Consider the following 22,798-nt stretch of genomic DNA (forward strand, 5'->3'; position numbering starts at 1 on the left):
TATTGCTATTCCCCTTAATGCAGTCTTACCAACTTTTTTAAATTGTTTGTTGTTAATTGTAGCCTATGTCGCTTTTGACAAAAGCCTGCCAAATCCCATAACCATACAGTAACCATCCCTATTCCTTGACGTAGCCCATCCCAACATACTGTATGTCCCACCCCTTGGATTTTCATGGACTATGCAATGAAACCCACTCTGTCTGAAGTATGACGTCAATAAATTCGAATTCTAAAACTGTAAAAGAGATCAATCAACATGTTCCCCTGAAAGTTAACCAAGTGTTAGTTATTCCTGGAATACTTCGATTACTGCATGTAGGTTTTACACAGTAGAGTAGTGTGCTAGTGAAGACGTACTTTGCAAAGACAAATGTCTATGGTGTTTACACAACAGGACCGGGGTTGTCCAGCCGTCGCCATCTTATTTCCATAAAGAATCCGAGCTAGAAAGAAGAACAGGACTGAGGAGGGGACGTCGACAAATAAAGAACGGAGAACGATATTTAATATTCCCATTTAGTTAACTGGTAATTACATCAATATACTGAAACCCTGTTACATCGTTTGAGTGATATCTATCTCAACGAGCTAATGCGAATTAGAATTGTAGAAGCTATAGTGCTACGTTAACCTTTATCCATTATGTTAGGTAGCTAGCATTAGCTCGCATGGTCGCTTACTTGTCTAGAAGCTAACGTGAGTTAATATTTAGTTTGCAATCAGCAACCACACATTATCGATAGTTAGCTAACAAAGTGTTCATCTAATGTGTACATTACTGTACAGAGGTAAAGTTAACTTGCAATCTCTGTCTGAAAGCCGTGACTTAGCCAAACAGTTAACGTCACCTGCTAAATTGTGTTAAGTATAGTCTGTCGCTAATATTAACGCTAATGTTAACCTTAGTTCTCATGTGGACTCGCATTTAGCAGGAATTGTTCTATTCATGTTAAATGAATAGCGAAATAATTTTAACTTTTTTTGGCACACTGACTTCAATTCTGTTTGGTAGGTTAGAAGCTAGCTAGCTGGTGAGCAACTAGCGTTGTTGAAAGGCCTGCTAATGCTAGACTAACTAAGCTGATATTCCAGTAAACGTTTCGAAACATCCCTGGGTGGGTGGCTGGCTAGCTGCTAGCTAACGTGAAGTGACTGATATTTATAGATGTGCCTGCATTAGGTAACAACAGTAAATGACACGAAGATAGCTAATGCTGACCAACCTTTTGTTGCAGTAGCAACGAGTGAAGATGAACAGCGCGTTCTCCAAGTAATTCTGGTAAAAGAAACAGTCTTATTGCTTTTCTGTCCTATACATTTATTGTAGCTAGTTAGCTACCCGCCACAGTGGCATCACGTACATTTGTGTTAAGATCGATAACGTAACGGTAAATGATGTGCTGTAAAAGTTATTGCCAGTTTATGGTATAATACTATAAGATGTATAACGTTAGATCCTCACTGTCTAATTATACTTCTTTGTCACCCAGTGTATTCATTAGGTGCCTCGTGTCTTTACTTTCCATGACATGGAATGGTTCTCTTACTTGGCTTCATGAAAATAACATTACCACGGATGACGAAAATGGAAAATCCCCATACTTGAATCAGACACTGTATTTCGATTCTGTAACCTAGTCTAATCACAGTCTAGAACTACTGTTTTTTCCGCAATATATAGTGCGGGACTGATGGTTGATGGTAACTTGTCAAATACATCAGTCCTACTCTTTGTATCAACATCTTTGATTGACTACTTGTGCCTGAGGGTTAGACTATTGTCTTGCCATCAGCCACATGTTATGGTGTCTGGAATCTTAAAGTATTGCACATGATTTGTGTACATTTTATTTTAAATATAAAGGGCACCATTGTCTTAATTCTGGATATCCGCACTTTATTGTCGGTGTCCAGATGCCATTTCATGTCCAGTTCACCTCAAAGATTCTAGCATCTGTGTGTGTATGTCGGGGAGTGTGTTTCTGTTCTCTCTATCTAGGTAAAGAAGCTTCATTTCTGAAGATTTTTTGGATATGGAATAATTCTTTTTTTTTTTTTTTGAAGAAAGAAATGAGATTTCTGGAAGAATGCCATTTTCTTCTATATATTTTTTTTTTACCTTTCATCTGTTGCCTCTTATTTATCAGTCTGAAAAAAGTCCACCCTCCACCCCTTCCCTGTCAATCAACACTTTTTTTCTTCAAACACCCACTTCAAGATTCAAGACCCCCACCCCATAGTATTGTTTTTTTGATGCCCTCCCTTGCTTTTCTCTTCCTCGGAGAAACATCCACCCAGAAGATTATTTTTAAAATCTATCCTCCCTCTCACCCCTATATTGTCTTCATTTTGTCACTATTAATAAAAAAGAAAAAAAAAAGAGACTCTGGCACCATGGATCGGTAATAGTTGATCAGGCTAACGGGAGCAGTAGGATCTGTCTCAACGTGCTTGCACTCTTTACTCATGGATCAAGTGTTCCTTCAGGATTTCAGCCTCGCCTCGGACCACAGCATTTACGAGAAGAGCAGGGGAGTTCTTCTCAGCCACTCCAGGTGAACACAGCACCCATGTCTACCTTTTTTGCCTGTCCCATGCTAGGACCTTGTTGAGTGTCAGTAGATAGGTCTGCGTTTGTGAGTCAGCCATTGTTTTCTACCATTAAGAGCAGAAGCTGTGCCTTGGTGGGAAGTGGTGCCGCAAGTCTGTAACTAGGTGTACACTTGTGTTGTTAGGGAGAGCTCAGGCCCTGAAGGAGACAGCCAGTGAGAGGATCCAGAGTTACCTGTCCCAGCATGACCAACCACGGTGATGACTGCTACTTCTTCTACTACTCAACGTGCTCCAAGGTGAGCGCCTAAACTCAAGCAGCTTGAAATAATGAAGGAAAAAAAATGTTCTTGTGTTTACAGTAATGGTTGTCAAACTCCTGAGCTTTCTTCTGAGATTCTAAGTTGTATGTCTTTGTTCGGCAGGGCGACAGCTGCCCGTTCAGACACTGTGAAGCGGCCATGGGCAGCGAGGTGGTGTGCAGCCTCTGGCAGGAGAACCGCTGCTTCCGCAAGGTGTGCAAGTTCCGCCACATGGAGATCAAGGTGAGCAGTGTAACTATACGTTCACCCTAACTGGTTCCCTGGCTCTAGATAACCATTAATATTGATCTTAGTAGACTCAAACATTCCTTTGGGCTATATTTGATGGATCTGTTTGAAACCCTGTCCACAGAAAAACAGGAATGTGATCCCATGCTACTGGGAAAATCAGCCCTCAGGATGCCAGAAGCCCCACTGTGCATTTCACCATGAGAAATCCCGCTTCATAGATGGAGTCTTTGTTCCTGCTAATATAGGTAAGTCCATAAAACCAGAGCACAGATACATATACAGTAAAGACATGTAAATTTCACAGGCAGTGAAATGCCATTCAGTGTTAATGACGCTATAGTAACGTCATTCCAGCTTCTAAGTGGGATTTAGCAGACACTTTTTTGCATCAACGGGTTCGGGTTTTGAAGTTGGGTTGACCATTTATCAGATGGCGTTGCGACCGCTGTTCCACCACGGGCCTATGACTAAGTAGTTGTGTCTTTACTTATGCAGGCTCAGCTGTGAAGAAGGATGGAGAAGAAGAGCCTGCACAGCAGGAGCCAGCCCCCCCAGCCCCCAATCCCACGAACCCCCAGCTCCGCGGCGTCATCAAGGCCGACACGCAGGAGAATGTGCCCAGTCCCACTCATCCACCGGTGGTCATTAACCCTGTGGATGACGAAGACGAGGATGAGGACGGTATGTCACAGAAATCGCAGAATTTCAGGGCTACTGAAAATGAGTTGTTCTGACCAGATGGTCTGTAACATTAACTACCATTCTTGACATCTGCAGATCAGTTCTCAGAGGAAGGAGACGACAGGTCCAAAATGTCCTCCCCAAGGAAACTGATAATGGGCCCAAAAGGTAAAGCTAATGTAAAACAAATATGCTGTTATTAAGCCAAGTCAAGTCAAGTCGGCTTTATTGTCAATTTCCTTTACATGCACTGGTCATACAAAGAATTGAAATTTCGTTTCTTACTTTCCCATGCAGACATAGACATACTTTAAATATAGACATAGACATACTTTAGACATAGACATAGCCATAGACAATAAAAAATATACAGACATACCACATACAGACATTAAAGTGCGAGACTGAAATATAGAACATATATCAAAATATAGAACATATATAAAAAAAATAGAGGTAGTTGTGTTGTATATTTACATAGTCCTAGCGTAACCTTCTGATAGAGTAGTAGTAGCAGCAGCATTGTGGCAGAGTGATAAATAAATTTAAGAACAAAAAAGCACTGCACGTTCAGGAGAAGAAAGGAGTCGCTGCATTTACATTGGCGCAAGCTTGTGTTCCTGGGTTCCATCCTGCCATTGGCTGTAGCGTAATGTACATGTAATGCCTCCCTCTCATGTAGACGACTCTCTGAACTTCAATGTGCGGACACTGGAGGAGATCCGCCTGCGCAAAGCCCTGAAGGCCAGTCTAAAGAAAGCAGGTAATAAAGACTCGTCTTTCATATCTGAAAAAAAACACATACAGTGAAGCAAAACTACGTTTCTCAGGACCAGTGTCCATGCACTGTGCTGGTGAGTTACAGCACAGAGGCTTTGTGATGCTTATGATTTAACCTGCCCTGTGTGTGCTTCCAGAGGAGGCAGGGTTCACAGTACCAGGCCAGCACAACAACGGCAGCACTGGCGAGAAGGAGAACATGTGTTCCACCCACCGCCCAGCACTTTTCACCGCTAAGAACCGTAAGAAAATGTTCAAACATGAATCAAATAGCCAAGGAACCCTGTCTCTCGTGTGAGTGTGCTTCTCTAAAGTCCTTCTTTCAACAGGTCCTGAAGAAGCAGGAAAGTTGAGAATTGCGGATCGACTCGAGAAAAGAACACTGAATGATGGTAAGCTGAAATGCATGTTCCCCCTCTGTGAGTGGTGCAGGTAGAGTGGTGGGGCTTGAGGTTACTGTGTGCAGTGGTAGTGATGCAAACTTACCGGTGTTCTACACAGGTGTGCCCGTGGAAGGGGAGCTGCCTCTAAAGCGCAGCCTGGCTCAGCGTCTGGGTGGGAAGGTGGACAGCTCAAAGGAGGAACCAGAGCAATCTTCTCAGCGGGGTGAGTGGCTGAATGATCTGTCGGGTTTGGGGTAAGGCTAGAAGATGACTGGACTCGGAAGTTGAATGCACACTCAAAAAATTATGTATATCGGGTCAATCTACCCAATATGCATACATCTCTAGTCTGACTATGGATGAGTGGGAGTGAGTGGGGGGGACAGTCTTTTCATTTTGTCTTTCATACAAGTGTTCTTCAGTGTTGGGCTGATGCATTTTGCTGAGCTGTTGCCCTGTGTCCCTCAGGCGCACGTTTGATGCGGGAGAGGCTGAGCCTACCTGCAGAGTCCGGCAGCACTCCCAGCCCTGCGGCCCCCAGCCAGCAGGGCCCACCTGGAGAGATCCGCATCAAGACGCTGGAGGAGATTCGGCAGGAGAAGGCCGCCAAGTCCCAGGCGCAGGCCTCCGGTGACTCCTCCAGCGATCCATCCAAGAAGGTCACCAACAGCAGCGAGACCCTCCTCGCCAAGAAGCAGCAGGGGCTGCAGAAGAGGAAGGTGCGCGAGATGACCCAAGCTGTGAACGTCCAGCAGGGTAAAGAGGCCCCAGAGGCCGCCCCTGTTGGCAAACCCCCAGCTCCCACCCAGCCAAGCGGAGAAGTGCGGGTGAAGACCCTGGAGGAGATCCGGCGCGAGAAGGCTGCCAGACTGGGAGTCCAGGCCCAGAGTCCACCGACACAGGATCAGAGCTCCTCGTCAGGGTCTGAGGACGGAGGCGCTCCTAACAAGAGGCGAATCCTGCATATCAATAAAACACCTTCACCTGGTAAGCTTTGTCGCTGCAGTTCCTGTTCAGCTAATTTCAAATTCATTTGTTGGTCACATTTGCACACAAACGCACAGAAACTTATCGTTGGTCTTGACTTTTCAGCGTCATCTGATGTCAAAGAGCAGAAACCTGCTGAGCTACCTGAGAAGTCCAAAGCTAGTGGCGAGGTAGGGTGCTCTTCCATCTAAGCCATATGCGATATGTCCAGTTTGTGTTACTGAAATGACTGAGCCATAACATGTGCTATCTCTGTGTCGTAGGCGGTGGCCAATGGGAAATCCTCGGCTCCCGCTGTTGAGAAGGCGCGTCCGGACTCCGGCTCGGGTGCGGTGAAGGTGAAGACGTTTGAGGAAATCATGCGAGAGAAGCAGCTGCGCAGGCAGCAACAGGAGCAGGAGGTCGCCCAGTCATCCCAGGGTCCCGCAGCACCAGCTGCCCAGAAGCATCCCGTCACGGTCGTCACCACCGCCGCCGCACCCCCCTCCACCTCAACCCCAACACCCAGCCAGCCCGCCCCTGTCCCTGCCCGCCAACGCATCACTGTCAAGCCCAAGGTGGCCCCTCCAAAGCCCGCTGTCGCACCAGCCGCCACCGCAGTACACACCGCCGAGCCCCCTGCTGCTGCAAGCACAGGTCCCAAACACTTGCCTGTGAGGTTGTCGAAAAGACTGACAACCACTGCAGCGGCCGTTGCTGCTCCAGTCCCCACCCCTGCCCCCATGCCTGTCCAGCAGACCCCAGTCTCCGCTGCGGCACAACCAGTAAGTTTGGCGAAAAAGCCGATGACTGCTGCTGCTGCTGCTGCTGCTACTGCAGCTCCCGCTCCTGCGCCTGCTCCGACACCCCCTTCTTTGCCTGTCCAGCAGAACCCTGTCTCGAGCACAGTGCAACCAGACCCCCCAGGGAGTCTGGCAAAAAGGCAGAAGATTGCTGCAGCTCCTGCCCCAGCTCCTGTCTCTTCTGCTGTCCAGCAGAGCCCTGTCTCAGGCACGGTGCAGCAGGACACCCCATTACATTTGGCGAAAAAGCCAAAGACCACTTCATCTACAGGTCCTGCCCCAGCCCCTGCCCCTGCCCCCTTGGCTGTCCAACAGACCCCTGTCTCAGGCATGGCACAGCCAGACACAACCCGGGAGACCAGCCCGCTTAAGAAGTCCCCTGAGAACAAAGGTAAAGAGGCAGAGCTGTTTTTTCATGCCTTTGAGCACCAGCATATTCCCACAATTAAAGATGTACTTTTGTTTGCTGTGGCTTCAGCAGATGGCTGCCAGACCCTCTGACTGCAGCTAACGCCTAGTCCTACCCAGCATGTAACATATCTTTGTGGTCCTCCCTGCAGTCAAGCCCAAGGTGAACGTGAAGCCTGTGGTGAAGTCCTCCTCTGTGAAGCCATCTGCACACGTGCGACCAGGCCAGAAGAGGAAGGCGGCGGCTGGCCAAGGCTCGGCCGTAGCCGCAGTGAAACCCCTGAGTGCAGCGTCTACCGCTGCCGACGAAGTTCCCGAGCTGCAGGAGCCGCCCTGCAAGCGCTCCGAGGTGAGGCACCCGCGCCCGGTCACTGTACACCACCACAGCTCCTCTCCAGTCCACATGTGCAACATTACTGCCCTCATCAATACCGTATATCAGCTTTCTCAGTTTATCCTTTATCGGGTCAGGCAGACCCTGTTATTAGACCTACATCGCACCCTCACTAGTGATTGGGAGGTTATTGGAGTCTGTCTCTCTACGTATGTGTCTTGCTTGGGTTCTGAGTGGTCAGTGTTGTGTGTTAATGGATAATTACGATTCCTGTCTGCAGATGTCCACTCCGGGTCCCCTCCAGGCCCCCGCCATCAGCAGCTCTGCTCTGGAGCGTAACACGCAGCTAAATGACGAGCCCCAGACTGTTCCTGTGTTTAAGCAGAGCCCGGCCACAGAGACGAACAACAGCTCGGTGGAGAACCTCATGACTGTCCCTCAGAGGTGAGTAATTTACTGCTGGAACTTCATGGAATCCTCATGGTCTGGGCTCTGGCCCCCAATTGCTTTCTTACATTTTATTAGTGGTGAAACTGCGGGAAATTCTCTTTGGGGTTAAGCCATTTGAATATTGTCTCAACTGAAAGTGGATGCAGATTTGAAGTCCCTGCATGTGGAAGTAAAGCATTAGAGATGTAGAATTTCTCGTAACATTGACGCTTTGTTCTCCCCCAGTCCCTCTGTGCTGAAGACCCCCAGCCAGACGAGGGCGCGCAAGGGAAGCACCACCACCCCCACCCCCCGTGCCACCCTCACCTCTGCTGCATCCAGTACTTCAGCTGTGGACGACTTTGAGGAGCTGATCAATGAGTTTGAGATGGACGACGAGGTCGATCTGGAGCCTGACAAGGGAGAGGACGACCTTCTGCTGGAACTGTCCGAGATGATTGGCAGCTGAAGGGAAAACCAGACGAGCCCCTCCCTCACCCACGTCTTACTCACTGTTACTGCCATCAATAATGGGGGGAATAAAACACCATTTCTTTTAGTCATTTTCTTTTAAAACTGAACTCTGTTGCATTTGTTTGGGTGCATTGCAATGTAATTATTGTTTTAATGTGTTGGTGTTTTTAATTATCATTTCAAGAAGGTTTTTGTTTTTTTCAATGCTTCTCTTTTCCTCAAAAAATGTTTGTTTTGCTCATTTATAAGCTGTTGTTGACTCAGCTTTTTTGAGGAAGCAAGCCCCTCTCCCCAGCTCTGATTCCACCAAGAAAGTGGGGCAGAGGGAGACTGTTGGACTAGACTAGACTCCCCAGGAGGAGGAGAATCATGTTGGTTATTCCGTATACTGTGTATGCAAACATCAAGCATCAAAGAGACATGGAATAGGGCTGGCTCAGCAAAGTGAAGTGAAACCACCCAGGAACCTTTCCTTTGCTCTCTAGTGTTTCAAATCATGTACAAAGTTGTATTTCCCCTCTTTTCCTTTTAAATGCAGATGCTCATTGCTGTTTTAGTCTCTTAGCCCAAGAAAATGTGACCAGTAAACCTTTAATGTCTGACCCCTTGACGCTCTTAAGCCATAGAGTTCATGTGATATGTCCATGGTCTTTTTGTGTTCATGGTCAATCCCCTTCTTAAGACTGCTATTCTTGTTTGTTTGTTTGGTTTGCTTTTTAATCACTGGCATCTGATCTTTACTCTGCTCCTTGCTCTGAGGGACCATGTTGTATCTACTCGCTTTCAGTCACAATTATGGCTTGAAAACCACCTCTCAGGGACTACACTTGAGCTGTCTGATGGTTGCTGAACAGGTTACAAATGCTTTTTTTTGCCTGCTAACTTGTACCCTGTGCTTTTTTTCCCCATTGTGTGTGCTGCCACATATTTGTTAATCTCAGAGATATGAGTTACTGTGTTTGTTCACCTCTTTGGTTCACATCTTCAATCCCGCTGTGTAAGTCTTTGTAAATAATAAAACATCTTTTATGAGAACTTGGGGGTTTGAGTTTGGTCAGTCATATTTACAGCACATGGCAGATTAGTGACTTGATAAGTGCTGCATAGTTTTAAGTCATCTAATGAGGAAGTGCATTCTAAAAATCTTGAATATTTGTCTTGCTCCACAAAAGCATATTTAGCTTTATTACTGAAATATTGAGACTTACTCAAACTGTTATTATTGATTGTTTGGTAGTATTCCCCAGTTTGAGCGAGGCTGACCCAGGCCACTTGAAACTTCCAGGTGTTGTATTTATAGATTTGTAATACAATTACTTACACAATTTGTTTTGGTACAGTTAGAGATGGTTGCAGTATCTCTGGTAAATAAATTGTTTTGCGACAGAATAGAAGTCATTCTCAACTGGTGTGCTGAGACTGAGGATGAACCCAATGCGTTTTTATACAGGCTCATGAAAATAGGTTTTAAGGGTATGTTTGGATATGCCCATCACTGTGGTGCATAAGAATCAACACCGCTGTCACAGCCCATAATAATGTGTGACGGTCCTTAGACGCTGTGCCTTGGCGTTTTGGTTTGGCCTTTGGTGTGCCTTATTCCCAAAAATATTGAGAATCTCTAGCCTGGGTGTTCCCATGCTGCCTTGCGCGCGATTTGATTCACGCTGCTAAGGCAGCCTGGAGACCATGGAGCAAATTTTCGCCTGAGATAGGGAACCAATCACAGAACAGGGGGAAAGCAAGACGATGATGAGCTATGCACAGACGCATTTGATAGACATCCGTGGCACCCAATAAACGGATCTGAGCATTTTTTTCAAATACGAGAAAATTAACGTTTGGTTCCCAGACCACGTCTCATTGAGAAGTAGTGGCGCTAGCCAGGCTAGAGAACCTTTTTTTTTTTTTTTTTTTTTATTGGTAATTCAAGTACAATAAGCATGGGTCAAAACAATCCATAAGGAATCCATCTATGTACAGGATCAGGTGTAATTAAAAGGAGGAAGCAAGAGAGAAAAAAAAAAATAAACAAAACAGAAAAAAAAACAAAAACATATAACTAGGGCTTAGTCATTAAATCATATTCTGTAACACTGTTCAAAAGTTGTACTGCTTTCTTAGACTTCATAGCTTTAAGGGCTTTTGTATAATAAAGGAAATCATTGTAAAACCCACTAAAAGTGGGCTTAACCTTTGAGTATTTACATTTATGTATAAAAAAGAATAGAATAACAATCACATTTACTAAGAGATCATCGTTATCATTCACAGTAAAGAGTCCATATATAATGTCCTTCAAGTCAAAGTTATCTAACATAAAACATTTAGGACTGAGCCAGTTATGAAGGTCAAGCCACAAGGTTTTAACATAAACACATTCGACAAACAGATGCTCAGCGGTTTCCAGCCCATTACAAAATACACAATTATCAGTTTCAATCCCAAAGCGCCTTTGGATTAAATCGTTGGAGGGGTATATTCCATTCAAAGTTTTGAAATGTAGCTCTTTGGCCTTAGGCATTATGGGATATCTCATGTATTTAGTTCGCAAAAGCTGTATACGATTCTTTGGAAAAACTTTTAAAATAGAATTTCTATATGTTAATAAGGGGTAAGACCGTTTGATAAATAGGTTTCTAAGACATTTGTTGGAGCATCTAAAACTCTTAAAGTCACAACCTTCAACAAAGAGCTGTGGTAGGGAAGGACAAATATTGGGATCTGAAATTATTCCTCTTATTAGGCCTAAAATGGAGTCAGGTATGGCATCAAATACAGAATGATATGTATCAATGTTGCAGGTTAACTCATACTTCAAACAAAAGCTTTGATATGTTAAGAGACATGCATTAGAATCAATTAAATGCAGGACTGACCAGATGCCCTTCTCTAGCCAGTCCTTGATAAACAAGGATGACTTCTTTACAGTAATGTATCTGTTGTTCCAGATAGGTGTGTTGTGAGGGGTAAAATTATGATTGTACAGAATCTTCCAGTATAGAGCAACCTGCTGATGGAAGAGGGATAATTTGATGGGCAGTTTCTGAATACAGAAGTCACATTTAAGGAAAAAATCTATACCACCTATTTTTTTGAATATTTCATGGGGGATATGGTACCAGAAGCTGGTACTGTTGTTTAAAAATGATTTCAACCACTTGATTTTTAATGTTCCGTTTATGGAGTCAATATCGATGGCCTCCAACCCTCCATCTCTGATGTCTTTTATGATTTCTGATCTTTTAACATAGTGAACCCTTTTCTTCCATATGTAGTCAAAGTTTAGGCTAGAGAACCTCTGGCATAGAAAACAAAACAAATGTAGGCCCTCGAACCACAGGAGGCGCTGTAGAATTTGTACCACCCCAACGCAACAAATGCTTCCTTGCTAACCCGGAAGTTTGCCATTTCTGAACAAACCAACGTGAAGACTTCGTCGCCGCGCAAAATTTTGTGTAATACAGTTATACGGAATTCTTTTCTGGTAGAAAACGAAATAATATTTTAAATAGAATGGCATACCGGGGACAAGGACAAAAGGTCCAGAAGGTTATGGTCCAGCCTATTGTATCCTTTCACCGGCAGTCTTGCCTTCCCTTTCATTCAAACTCGCTAAGCTAACGTTAAACTAGCGAGGTTGCATGCTCTCAACAAAATATTTTTTTCCCTGATTTATTTTCTTGTAAATTCTTGTTAATACACGTGATTTCAGACTGTGATGTAGTGTGTAGCACATCATAGTAATTGCATTTCTTAAATGAGTTCAGTAATGTCATGTTAACGTTTAGCGTTGTTTTAAAAGCTAGCTTACATTAGTTCAGCTGCTTAGCACGAGTGTCAGCTAATGTTAGCACGTTAGTATGTTTCTGTGAGTGATCTCAATTCATGCTAAAGATCCTTATTTAGTGTAGGCCTACTTTTTCCAACGTTTATGTTTTCCTTAACTGTCATCACAGAATCTAATTTTCAGGTATCTTCAAAATGTAAGTATACTACTATCGTTACTATGACTAGGATTAATGATGATGATGAAGATGAAGATGATGATGATTATGGTCAAAGTTCATTTATTGGTTGAGACAGTGAGCAACATAAGTCTTACCATTTACTGCTTGGACTTTATGATCTCTGGCCACATACATGTCTTCATGTTGTGGACAGCCCCATTGTTGTCAGAAATGTGTTATTGTCATCGCCTAAATATTTTGAAGTTTGGTTGTTGTAGGGTTAATGTGTTTAAACTGGGGTTAGAATTTGGAATTTGAAGACTTTTAATCACACCCTTTTGTGTCTTTGTAGCGGTCTCGTATTCAAGTCTGGCTCTATGAACAGGTCAACATGCGGATCGAAGGATGCATCATTGTAAGTCCACATCTTCTAGTCTATCTGGCCGGTATTCCAAGTATAGTGACAAACCTGGGTAACTCAGAGTAAGTGGTAAACCTCTTAATAGAAGAGCTGCATGGCTTTATTTTCCTAACAAAACAATGGTGTAGCTCTTGTTGTAAGAGGTTTACCTTTTACACTGAGTTAACTTACCCAGGTTTGTCACTAAACCACATACTTGGAATATGTGTCTAGAACTGGCTGGCTGGCAGCAGCAATGACTCTTGAACTCCTGGGATAGTGTGCTATATTCGGAGACATTATTTATTTAGTCCAAAACATCTGTCTCTTGTGTACACCTCTGTATCAGTACAGAGTCTCAGGGAACATTATGTACATTGGGTGCATTTGCATTTTAATGCATCATAACACAAACACTTGTTTGCCCATTAGTAGAATGGGTTGTCTGGCCATCCAAACAGACATTTTCCAATTGCAACACCAATGATGGTGCTTCTTTCTGTAATTTTTTTTTATCATCAACATGCTGTAGTAACTAAATGAATAAAAGGCATGTTTCTGGATTTGGTGTGTTATGCCTCAGAAAGGGCTCATATCAACTCTAATGCATGTTCCAGGGCTTTGATGAATACATGAATCTGGTTCTGGATGACGCAGAGGAGGTTCACATGAAAACCAAGAACAGGAAGCCTCTGGGTAAGATCACAGGTGTCCCAACACACCAGCAGTTTTTAGATGGTTTTGCTTGTAAAGCTGAAGAAGAACATAGTTGCTGCTGTCCTTTGAATATCTAGACACAAACTTAATATTTAGTAGCAAACACACAAAACTACAGCTTTTTGTTTTCAGTAATTAAATGATTGGAGATCAGTGGCGTGATTTATTGTATTATTGTTGAAGGTCTAACTTTATTTATTGTTTTTGGCACGATAGACCACATGTTTTGCTGTCATTTAAAGGAGCTGTTTGGAATTCTGTAGGCTTCCACTAGTCTTGAACAGTCACACAGCACTCTTGCCATGACTTGCAGTGCATTTAATACAGATGCCACAGGTCAGGGACGTTGGAAGTGGGGGTGCGGCCTCATGGCTACACAGGACATGCTACTTTGTCTTGTTCCCAAAGCTTGCTTTCTCTCTCTATGATCTGCCGTGTTAGGGCCTCCTCGACAAGGAGATTGCTGGTCCGCGGATAATTTGCAGCACAATTGAATGCTATTATGGAACTGCGTATCAAAAGGAAGACACTAAACATTTTCCAAATTAGGAAATATTTCTTAATTTAGTGTTATCAAAGAAAGACATAAAATTAGGGGGTAGTTGTGTGACCGCTCATTGAATGTGGGTGCGTCTGTGCAAATGAAACTGAACCACTGGAGATAACGTGGATAGAAGCAACAAACAACATTTAAAACAACGAACAAAGCAAGTTCTTGCTGTCCATGAAAATAGCATAGAGATGAAAAAATGGAAATAACAGGTCTTTGAATTGACAAAAGTTAAGTCAAACAATAGTTAACAGAATTATATTCCCTTTACAAAAATGCTTTTTTGAGAGGCTTCAAAAATATAAGTATAAATACTCTTTTGATCCTGTGAAGGAAATTTGGTCTCTGCATTTATCCCAATCCGTGAATTAGTGAAACACACACAGCACACAGTGTACACACAGTGAGGTGAAGCACACACTAATCCCGGCGCAGTGAGCTGCCTGCATCAACAGCGGGCGCCGGGGAGCAGTGAGGGGTTAGGTGCCTTGCTCAAGGGCACTTCAGCCGTGCCTACTGGTCGGGGTTCAAACCGGCAACCCTCCGGTTACAGGTCCGAAGTGCTAACCAGTAGGCTACGGCTGCCCCAATTTATTTTGAATTTGTTCAAATGGTGTGTTTAGCAATCAGAGTTTCAAAAAATCCCGCTAACAGTGTTAGGAAGGTAACTTTTAAAGTGCCTGTGCCCTGAATACACTGTAAAAAAACACAGTCTCTGTGGACAGCCCAGGCTCCAAAAAGAGCAACAAAAATAACCTGGTCCAGCCAATGCACAGGAGGGAAGGGGAGGGAGTTGTGAGCCAGCTCTGTTTTGTTTGAACGTCAACAGAAGTGACGTTACCCAACATCGGTTTGAGCACCTTTAAATACAGTTACCCATATTTTGTATTTTAAATACGTAATCCGGAATACATATATTCAGTTACTTCCCAACACTGCCCGCTAATATCATCCGCATCTCCTCAGAAAACACTTCCAACGTCCCTGCTTGAACTCAGTAACCATCCGAACTTGCTTTAAATATGTTTAGGGCTTACTTCCTTGTTTATTGATGGACATTTTAGTCTTTGATAAAGCAAGAAATACGATATAATGTGCAACAATTAATCAGATAACAAGTAATCATCTCCCAAGATGTTTAATTCATTGTGGTTAAAAAGAAAAAAATCTGCATATCTTATGTGACTTTCTATCTCATACAGGTCGGATCATGCTGAAAGGAGATAACATTACCCTACTGCAGAGTGTAGCCAGCTAACCATCTACCCATGATGTGATGTGGACGTCTGATTTTGTTTTTGTTTTCCCATTGTGTATTTCTAGAATGTGAGGATGACTGTGTTTTCTTTATTCATGAGTGTTTGTAAGGAGGACGCTTGAATTGTTAACTATGGTGGGAGCTTTTGATAAACCCCTCTACAATTAAAGACTTTCGGTTTGTTTCTTACAGTATTGGTCTGTTTTGTTTTTCAATGCATCAATCTATAAACAAATACTTCACACCTTACACCCTGTAATGCAACACTAGCTCGACTGACAATTTTGCATCAGCTTGCTTACAGCTGGTTTTCGCTTGTTTACATTATTGTAATACATGTTGATCATGTTTGCTTCCATAAAAAGGCAGTTAGTGATGGCAATTAATGAAAGGTCAAGGTTTTATTCTTGTATCAAGGCTTTGAAGGAGAGTAGATTCAACTTCATTAATTTAGACTATGTTAAAAGTCTTGATGCATTCATCTAAATTGATCATTACGCAACATGTACAGTGGGGAGAATAAGTATTTGAACCCATGCTAAAGTTGACATTGGGTTCAATGCAAATCAAACCAGCTAATAGGCTAACTGAAAAACACACCATGCCAATCTCTAGGTATGGTGAATGGTATGTGATGATGTGGGGCTATTTTAATTCCAAAGGCCAAGGGAACTTTATCAGGATGCATAGTATCCTGGCTCCATGAAATAAGTGGCCTTTAAAAATAAAAAATCTGCCTGCCTCTATGGGAATTTAACATAGGGGTCAAATACTTATTGCTCCTGTAATTTAAGGAAGAACATTTATTTGTTTACGATACATTCTTCATTCATTAAGAAAATTGGTGTCCTCAAAGGTTGGATTTTTACTATTTGTTTTAATTAAGGCATTAAAATAAATTTCTAACAGATGTTTTTATATTTTTCTTTTTAGTCAACTTTAGCATGGGTTCAAATACTTATTCTCCCCACTGTATATTCACAAGTTTGCAAGATCAGAGTGAGCTTGCCTTATCTGATGCAGCTTTAAAACATAAAGCACAAGTTAAACTTCTTAACCTATGTTGTAAAACTCAATCACGTCATCTTTTTCACATTTTCATGTTTTTATTATTACTGATGATGGGTTAGTGAGTGGACAGGAGAGAAGATTATCTGGTTTTTGGGTGTATGTTTTTGAGGAAGGTTGTAATGACCAAGTAAATTCACTAGATGGAAGTATATTTCTGTGTCATGCCCTCCAGGTTGGAGTTCATTTTAACATTTGGACTTTATATGTAGTAGAATTCGGAAATGGCATTTTTTTGTGCGTTTAACTGTTTATTTCAATGCATTGATTACTTTCATATGACATTAATTCAGCACATATGAGAAGTTTTAAGCCAACCCAGTAATGTCTGTGACGGGGAGAACGATTAGGGTTGAACGATTCCCAGAAAAATATATAACGGATTTTGCCTGATGGATCTTGCAATTACAACTTGATTTTTGATATGATTTTTGAAAGTAAAGCTTCAGTTCAGTATTAACAACACTAGCCTATATAGGCATTAGGCCTAGCAATTTAGAGAACATCGAAATATTGAATTTTTTTCCTACTAATCCAAGGAGGAGAATGAATAATATAAAAATCGCTTCCAAAAGCCTCTGAGTTTGACAACTTCTGATGATTGAATCTCTCACACAAGGAGGATAACATGAATTTAAAAACAAGTTGCACAATTAGGCCTAATTGCAGCCTTTGTGATTTGCTAATTGCATAAGTTAAAATTGTGATTTTGATTAAAATTGTTTAGCAATCTTTCAGCCCTAATATGGGCCCCACTTGTAAGAGCAGTTTTACTCTGAATGTCTGCTCACACCTGGGGGAGGGGGTCACGGGCCGGGAGTTGGTGGTTGGGGCCCCGACACGGGAAACTCAGTGGTTTTGGGGTCCCTAGGTAGGAACCCACTATCAATCTGAGGCGGAACCAGCGCCTCAATCACAGAGGCAAGGCAGCGCATTAGTGCAGGCTGATCCTCACGCTCGCTCGCATGAAAACCAGGTGCTGACTCCAGAAGCTGCAAATGCTGCACAAGTTTACCACCACTACTGAGCTGCACCTGCTCCTACCGTTACCATTGTAAGACTGTCATTCTATTTTTCTATGTCCTCTCTCTCTCTCTTTTCAATAATAAACTATTTTTCTATTTCTATTTATTCTATAACTATTTTCTTATTAAAAACAATCTTTTAACAAATTATATTTTTAAATGAATGTAATATGATGCTATCTGAATCTGATGATTCATGACATGAACAGATTACATTTTCTTGACAAATATAATAGAAAGCACTTTGTTCTCATTGTCTTGTATTGTACTGTATTGTCCCTTTTCTACAACTCCACAGACAGTCTCTAACAGCTGATGTTTGGATGAAGCCTCCTGAATACCCCCTCAGTCAAAGTCAGGTAAAGTAAGTACATTTCAGTCATATAGCACATTTAAAACCAAAATGCATACAAAGCCACAACTCCAGACTATCCACCATCCACAGTCTCAACAGTCAAAGACAAGAAGAAAGATTTAGATTTAAAAAAAGGGACAGATGGAGCCTCCCTCAGGTCACGTGGGAGACTGTGTCAAAGTGTCCCAAGCATGGAGCATTATTATTAGTGTTCAAAATCAAGACAGGAATCCTGTTCATGGCGTTGATTGTGTGGGAAGTGGTGCAATGTCAAAGTGGGTAGGTGCAATGGTGCAGTCTAGTTAGCTGTAGTGGGTATACTGTGATCAACACCAAATGCTAATACGTATCCTTGCCTATTTTAAGTGGGTATACTGAGAGGGTGATGCTTTTTAAGTGGGTATACTGCGTAGTCCTGCGTATCACATGCACTGGGTAGGTGCGGAACACAACACATGGTGCCCTTCGGCTAAGGTATGCCCTTACTTCCATCCCAAAGTCCTGAGTATTGTCCCTGTAGTTCCGCCAGCCTCGTTTCCCCCTCTCCCTCTCTCCCTGGCACTCCATGTAAAGCCAGCGGAAAAACTGCCCAGGTCAGATTGCTATCGACTAGCTCCCAGGAGCTTTCCTGTTCCTCCAAGACTCTTTGTTCTCCTGCGCCGTTGCCATACCCTTTGACCTCTTGACCTCTCACCTGCCGCCTCCCCTCTCTCAAACCTGAATGTCTTAACCTCCCTTGCCACCCACTTACTCACGCACACACAAAACCATGTCTCTATTTAGCTCTCAATTTTGTGATGTTTCTATTTTCATTTGTCATTTGTCTTTGTTAATCCCCGCCATCTTTTTTGTTTAGACAGACCAGCAGGCCCCTGCCCAGATGAATGCCACAATTTTATCTGCAATCACTCAACAGAAAAACAACGGTGTAATGTATCCCGTTAACTGATTTATCACCTCCACAGTCAACAAACAGAGGTAGGCGACACGACACACACAATGCTTTAATTGAAATCTAAGTTATGGAAAAAATAACAGTCACAGTTCAGGATGACCACTGTTTTTTCTTTATGGTGGATCCTGCCCAACACTTACCCATGCCAGCTTATACTGGTTGCTAGTAATAGCCTCGCATTCATCTTGGTGCAAGTGATATGCCTTGTGTATTCTTAGAGCTGTGCATTGTAGACTGCGCTCCTTAAGCATGCCTATTATTCAGGAGATGCAGACTCTGACCTTCTACACCTTCTCAGTTTGTCTGTGTGGAGTCACTGATTCAACATGGCACTTACTTATATTTTTATACCTCGCACATGGCACAGAGAATTAGTGTTGAGCATGTGGAAAGGGATATTTCATTATAAACATTTCGTGACAGTTATTCTTTACTTTCAGTTCTGTAATATCATTATCTCTTCTGGGGTCTATTTATTGATGGGAAAATGGGCTGTCATGGTGACGATAATTGCCATGAAAATAATTACTAGGTGCTGACCCACATATATTATCTTGTCTGGTGCAGCTGTCCATCATTAGGTTGTTCTCTGTTGAATGCAATGCCATAATTGTAATGGAGTAAATTTACACCACAGCCTAGAAAGTGGTAAAATAGGGAAACTCTGGTGACCTGTTAGTGGTCTTTCACTGGTCTGTGTTGTGCAAAGTGCAGCAGGGTCTCTCTCTCTCCCTCTCTCTCTCTCTCTCTCTCTCTTCATCTCTTTCTGCTGAACATCATTGCTCTTATCTTGTGTTAACAGGGCAGTCACGATTCACAATGCCTTCATTTTTCACCTATTAACACGTAGAATAATATGCAGGTTCTGATAAGAACTTTTATTGTTCAAAATAAGCCTGTAAAAACAAGGATACATGGCTGCATTGAATTCTTTGGCCAAAGAACTGTACACAAGAGCGTGAGTGTGCGTATGCATATGCATATGCATGTGTGTGCAGTGGGGGTGAGTTATATAGTCCGGGTGTCAGCATTCAAGTTGTAGGTGACAAACTGGAGATAACCTGCTTGGGCAATGTGAACAAACAAGCTTATTCTCTCCGGAACCCTCTGCCTTAGCAAAGGGCGTGTGTGTTCGGAAAAAGCTCATTACCTCTGTGAGACACTTTAAGAGTCAACCGGTCCGGGACTCATAACATATATCACACATCACACAGCAACCTAATCAGCCACTCTGAGGGAAGAAAATAAGCTATGTCTGTGTCCTGTTTATCTCTCCATGAAATAAACATCATGCACACACACACACACACACACACACACACACACACACACACACGTACACACACGCCCGGAGGTGACTCAATATGAAGTGCCTGCAAATGTGGTGGAACAAAAGATCTGCAGGGGAGCAAAAGGAGAAGGGGAACAGAAAACAAACGACTAATGAAATTATAACAATACGGAGGGAGAGCGAGAGAGAGAGCGGGCCGAGCGAGCCACAATGGAGGGGAACAATCGCGCCGCGTCAATGGAAAGAAAGGAGGAGGGGGAGGGGGGGACACCGGACAATGGAGCCGGTGACAGCGGCACAATGGCCACACTGTTTTCAATTAGACATTATCTCATGGAGAGAGTGGCAGGTCACATTGTGCGAGGAAGCTATTTTCAGGGCCGGCCTTTGTGTGGGTCTCCGTCGGTCCTCCCCTCCAGCCCCTGCCGCGAAGCCTTTATTCTCCTCTTTCTGTTTGTTTTCCACCGAACCCCTCCACTGTCCACCTCCACCTCCACCATCACTCCCCAACAAAAAAAAAGAAAACATAAGATAGTGTGGGTGGTAATGGCTGTGGTCCTGGTGACCAGTTGTCTGCTCAGCCACCATGGTATTACCTCCATCCCCATCACTGCCGCTACACAGCCATGTGGCCTAATCTTCCCCCTGCTCCAACCGCCATGGCTGCTCGCTGTTTGCACTTTCCAACAGCAAGCCAAGAAACCATTTTGGTTCCCCTCAAAGGTTGTACATTGAATACTATGATTCCAGGCTCCTCACTGATGAGTAAGGTTTTGTTCAATGTTGGGGGCCATGAACAATCTTTTGACCTGAACCAAAATTAGAAAATTTGAAGATTCAAAATCAACCTTCCTTTAAACCTTAAATATAGTGCACATTTTGTATATAGTTTTGTTATGCAAACTATTCTTGTTATCATGGTCCAATCTGTATATCATCATGCGTTATTGGATTATTGGATAAAGCAGATGGCCACAGGTGTATCAAGTGTCAGGGTGTATCAAGGTGTTTTGCATTAATGCTGTTTTGCACTGGCTTAGTGATGTAAAATGTCATAACACAAAAGCAACGGTTAGCTGTGATCTACATTTGTAGTTGCACATGACAAAAAAAATGGACATTATGTTGTTTTTCCTTTATGCGCAGCAAAGCAGAGATGTTTGCAGCGCTCCGTATCTCTGCGGAAGGAAGAGCGGAATTGAGGGTGTTGGTGTTGCGGTTTTCCGACGCTTCTCAGAAATAATATGGTGGCAGTTATCTGAGCACACACGTATGAGTTCTCATCAGTACGTTTGTCGTGTTTGCTGTTCTATATCACCCCTAGTTCTCCTCTGCGGTTGGCAAGCGTATCCACCTCGGCTCTCTTTCCAGTTTGCCTTTGCATTTTGGTTTTCATTAAAACGCACACGTGGGTAAAAGTGTCATATTGGTTTCCCTGCTTTTACAAAGTGCACCAGGCAAGCAAAAACCTCACACCACTTTTTTTTAAGGTCATGCTTTTCTTTTTGAGGGCCTCAGCTCATGAGAGTGTGCAGGGTACCATCCCGATCCTTTCCCAAGAAGCAGCTGTGAGCTTGAACAGGTAGACCTAACAGTCTGTTCAAGCCTGTTGTTAAATTAATGCTGAGGTATTTATGTCCTCCTTGCATCTCAAAGATCCATTTATTTCTCACAAAGTCATGAAGACTGAAATGAACTCAATGCTTTGCATAGACCTGATGTAAAAGCGACCTTTTCAGCTTCACAGTGACACCATAATACTTAGTGAGTGGCTATTTTATTAGTTTACTTGTCTAATTGTTTTTTTTGTTGTTGTTGTTTGCTTGAATGGAAATAGTTCCACCTGTGCAAAAAACTCTGCTTCCTGCCCAAGAAAGTTCATTAGCTGTTCAAACTCCACAGTTATTTTCATAATGATGACAAGAGTGCCTGTGGTTTGATAAAGATCTCTGCCATCAGGCGAGGTGGTGAAGGAAGAGGCTGTCATCTCTGCACAAACGGGGAGTAGGCTATAAACAGGAAGAGAATGCAACGATACATCTGTGCTATCAAGTGTCAAAGCCTACACACACATTAGATAATTGTGCGCAAGTCTTTTTTTTCTGGTTCACTTTTCAAATAATGAAATTCACCTCCGTGTCTTGATGCTTATCGCACTACAAAGTGTTGCACTCCCCACATCACTATTTCCTATAATTAGACTACACTTTATTTGGACCAGACATTTATTCTGAGTTGAAGCAAAGCTTTGGTTTTCTTTACTGATTAAAAGATTTGAAGTTAAGCAAAATGTCAATCCAGTCACAGTCTCTTACGAGCATAACACCTCCTTCAGGTCTCGTTCTAGTGTTTGTGATTTTGCAATGGGACCAGTACAATCTGTACTGAGGACCACCCCAACCCAAGAGCTGACTTTGTTAACAGTCTTCCCTGGAGGCTTAGGAGACAAATTGACGTCAGCTGTCTGTCTTGATGCTAGCATGCGTGAGGTCTGATGGTGCTCATTTTGTAGATGGCAGCAGGATAGGAGGCCTTTGCCTACTGTGAGAACCTGTCTGCCTGGACCACATCACCCAGACTGACTCTATGATTCTCCGCTGTCGCACGGAACATTCTTGCATATGTTGCATCTTAATTAGTCAAGCTTAAGCAGTCAAACAGGTGTGATGAAGACATGATATCGACTCAACTAGTAGGGCGCCACACACAGCGTGACAAAGGTCTCTCCTCTGGTACTAGCGGTGCATGCAGACGTGCCCATCACCTCTTTGGAATGTGAAGGATGCAAACATAACCATTTTGATGCCCCCTCTGGCCCGTGCCCCTTAGCTCTTTAATGGGGGATCAATTCCTCATCGCTGGAGA

General features: G+C 43.1%; 2 protein-coding genes across 4 annotated transcripts; both read left to right on the forward strand.

Annotated features, from left to right (window-relative positions):
* The first annotated feature begins 215 nt into the window (after positions 1-215).
* zc3h11a (zinc finger CCCH-type containing 11A) lies at positions 216-9,399 on the forward strand. Of its 3 annotated transcripts, none has more exons than XM_048254564.1 (18): positions 216-529; positions 1,238-1,281; positions 2,490-2,557; positions 2,738-2,851; positions 2,978-3,097; positions 3,228-3,351; positions 3,602-3,787; positions 3,884-3,955; positions 4,470-4,550; positions 4,705-4,809; positions 4,897-4,959; positions 5,069-5,173; positions 5,419-5,937; positions 6,043-6,107; positions 6,201-7,110; positions 7,280-7,476; positions 7,742-7,905; positions 8,137-9,399. In XM_048254564.1, the coding sequence occupies exons 4-18, from the start codon at positions 2,798-2,800 to the stop codon at positions 8,357-8,359; spliced, it is 2,988 nt and encodes a 995-aa protein (XP_048110521.1). In that variant the 5' UTR covers positions 216-529; positions 1,238-1,281; positions 2,490-2,557; positions 2,738-2,797; the 3' UTR covers positions 8,360-9,399. The 3 variants fall into 3 exon arrangements, with proteins under 3 accessions (XP_048110521.1, XP_048110522.1, XP_048110520.1); XM_048254565.1 differs by having other exon boundaries at positions 1,241-1,281; XM_048254563.1 differs by having other exon boundaries at positions 1,241-2,557.
* Positions 9,400-11,755: 2,356 nt separating this feature from the next.
* Positions 11,756-15,428, forward strand: snrpe (small nuclear ribonucleoprotein polypeptide E). The gene is made up of 5 exons (XM_048254566.1): positions 11,756-11,934; positions 12,324-12,350; positions 12,667-12,729; positions 13,332-13,410; positions 15,184-15,428. Exons 1-5 carry the CDS (start codon positions 11,881-11,883, stop codon positions 15,237-15,239), a joined length of 279 nt encoding a protein of 92 aa, XP_048110523.1. The 5' UTR covers positions 11,756-11,880; the 3' UTR covers positions 15,240-15,428.
* The last annotated feature ends 7,370 nt before the right edge of the window (positions 15,429-22,798 follow it).

This window comes from Alosa alosa, chromosome 10 (assembly GCF_017589495.1).
Source record: "Alosa alosa isolate M-15738 ecotype Scorff River chromosome 10, AALO_Geno_1.1, whole genome shotgun sequence".
In the NCBI taxonomy this organism is placed as follows: Eukaryota; Metazoa; Chordata; class Actinopteri; order Clupeiformes; family Clupeidae; genus Alosa; species Alosa alosa.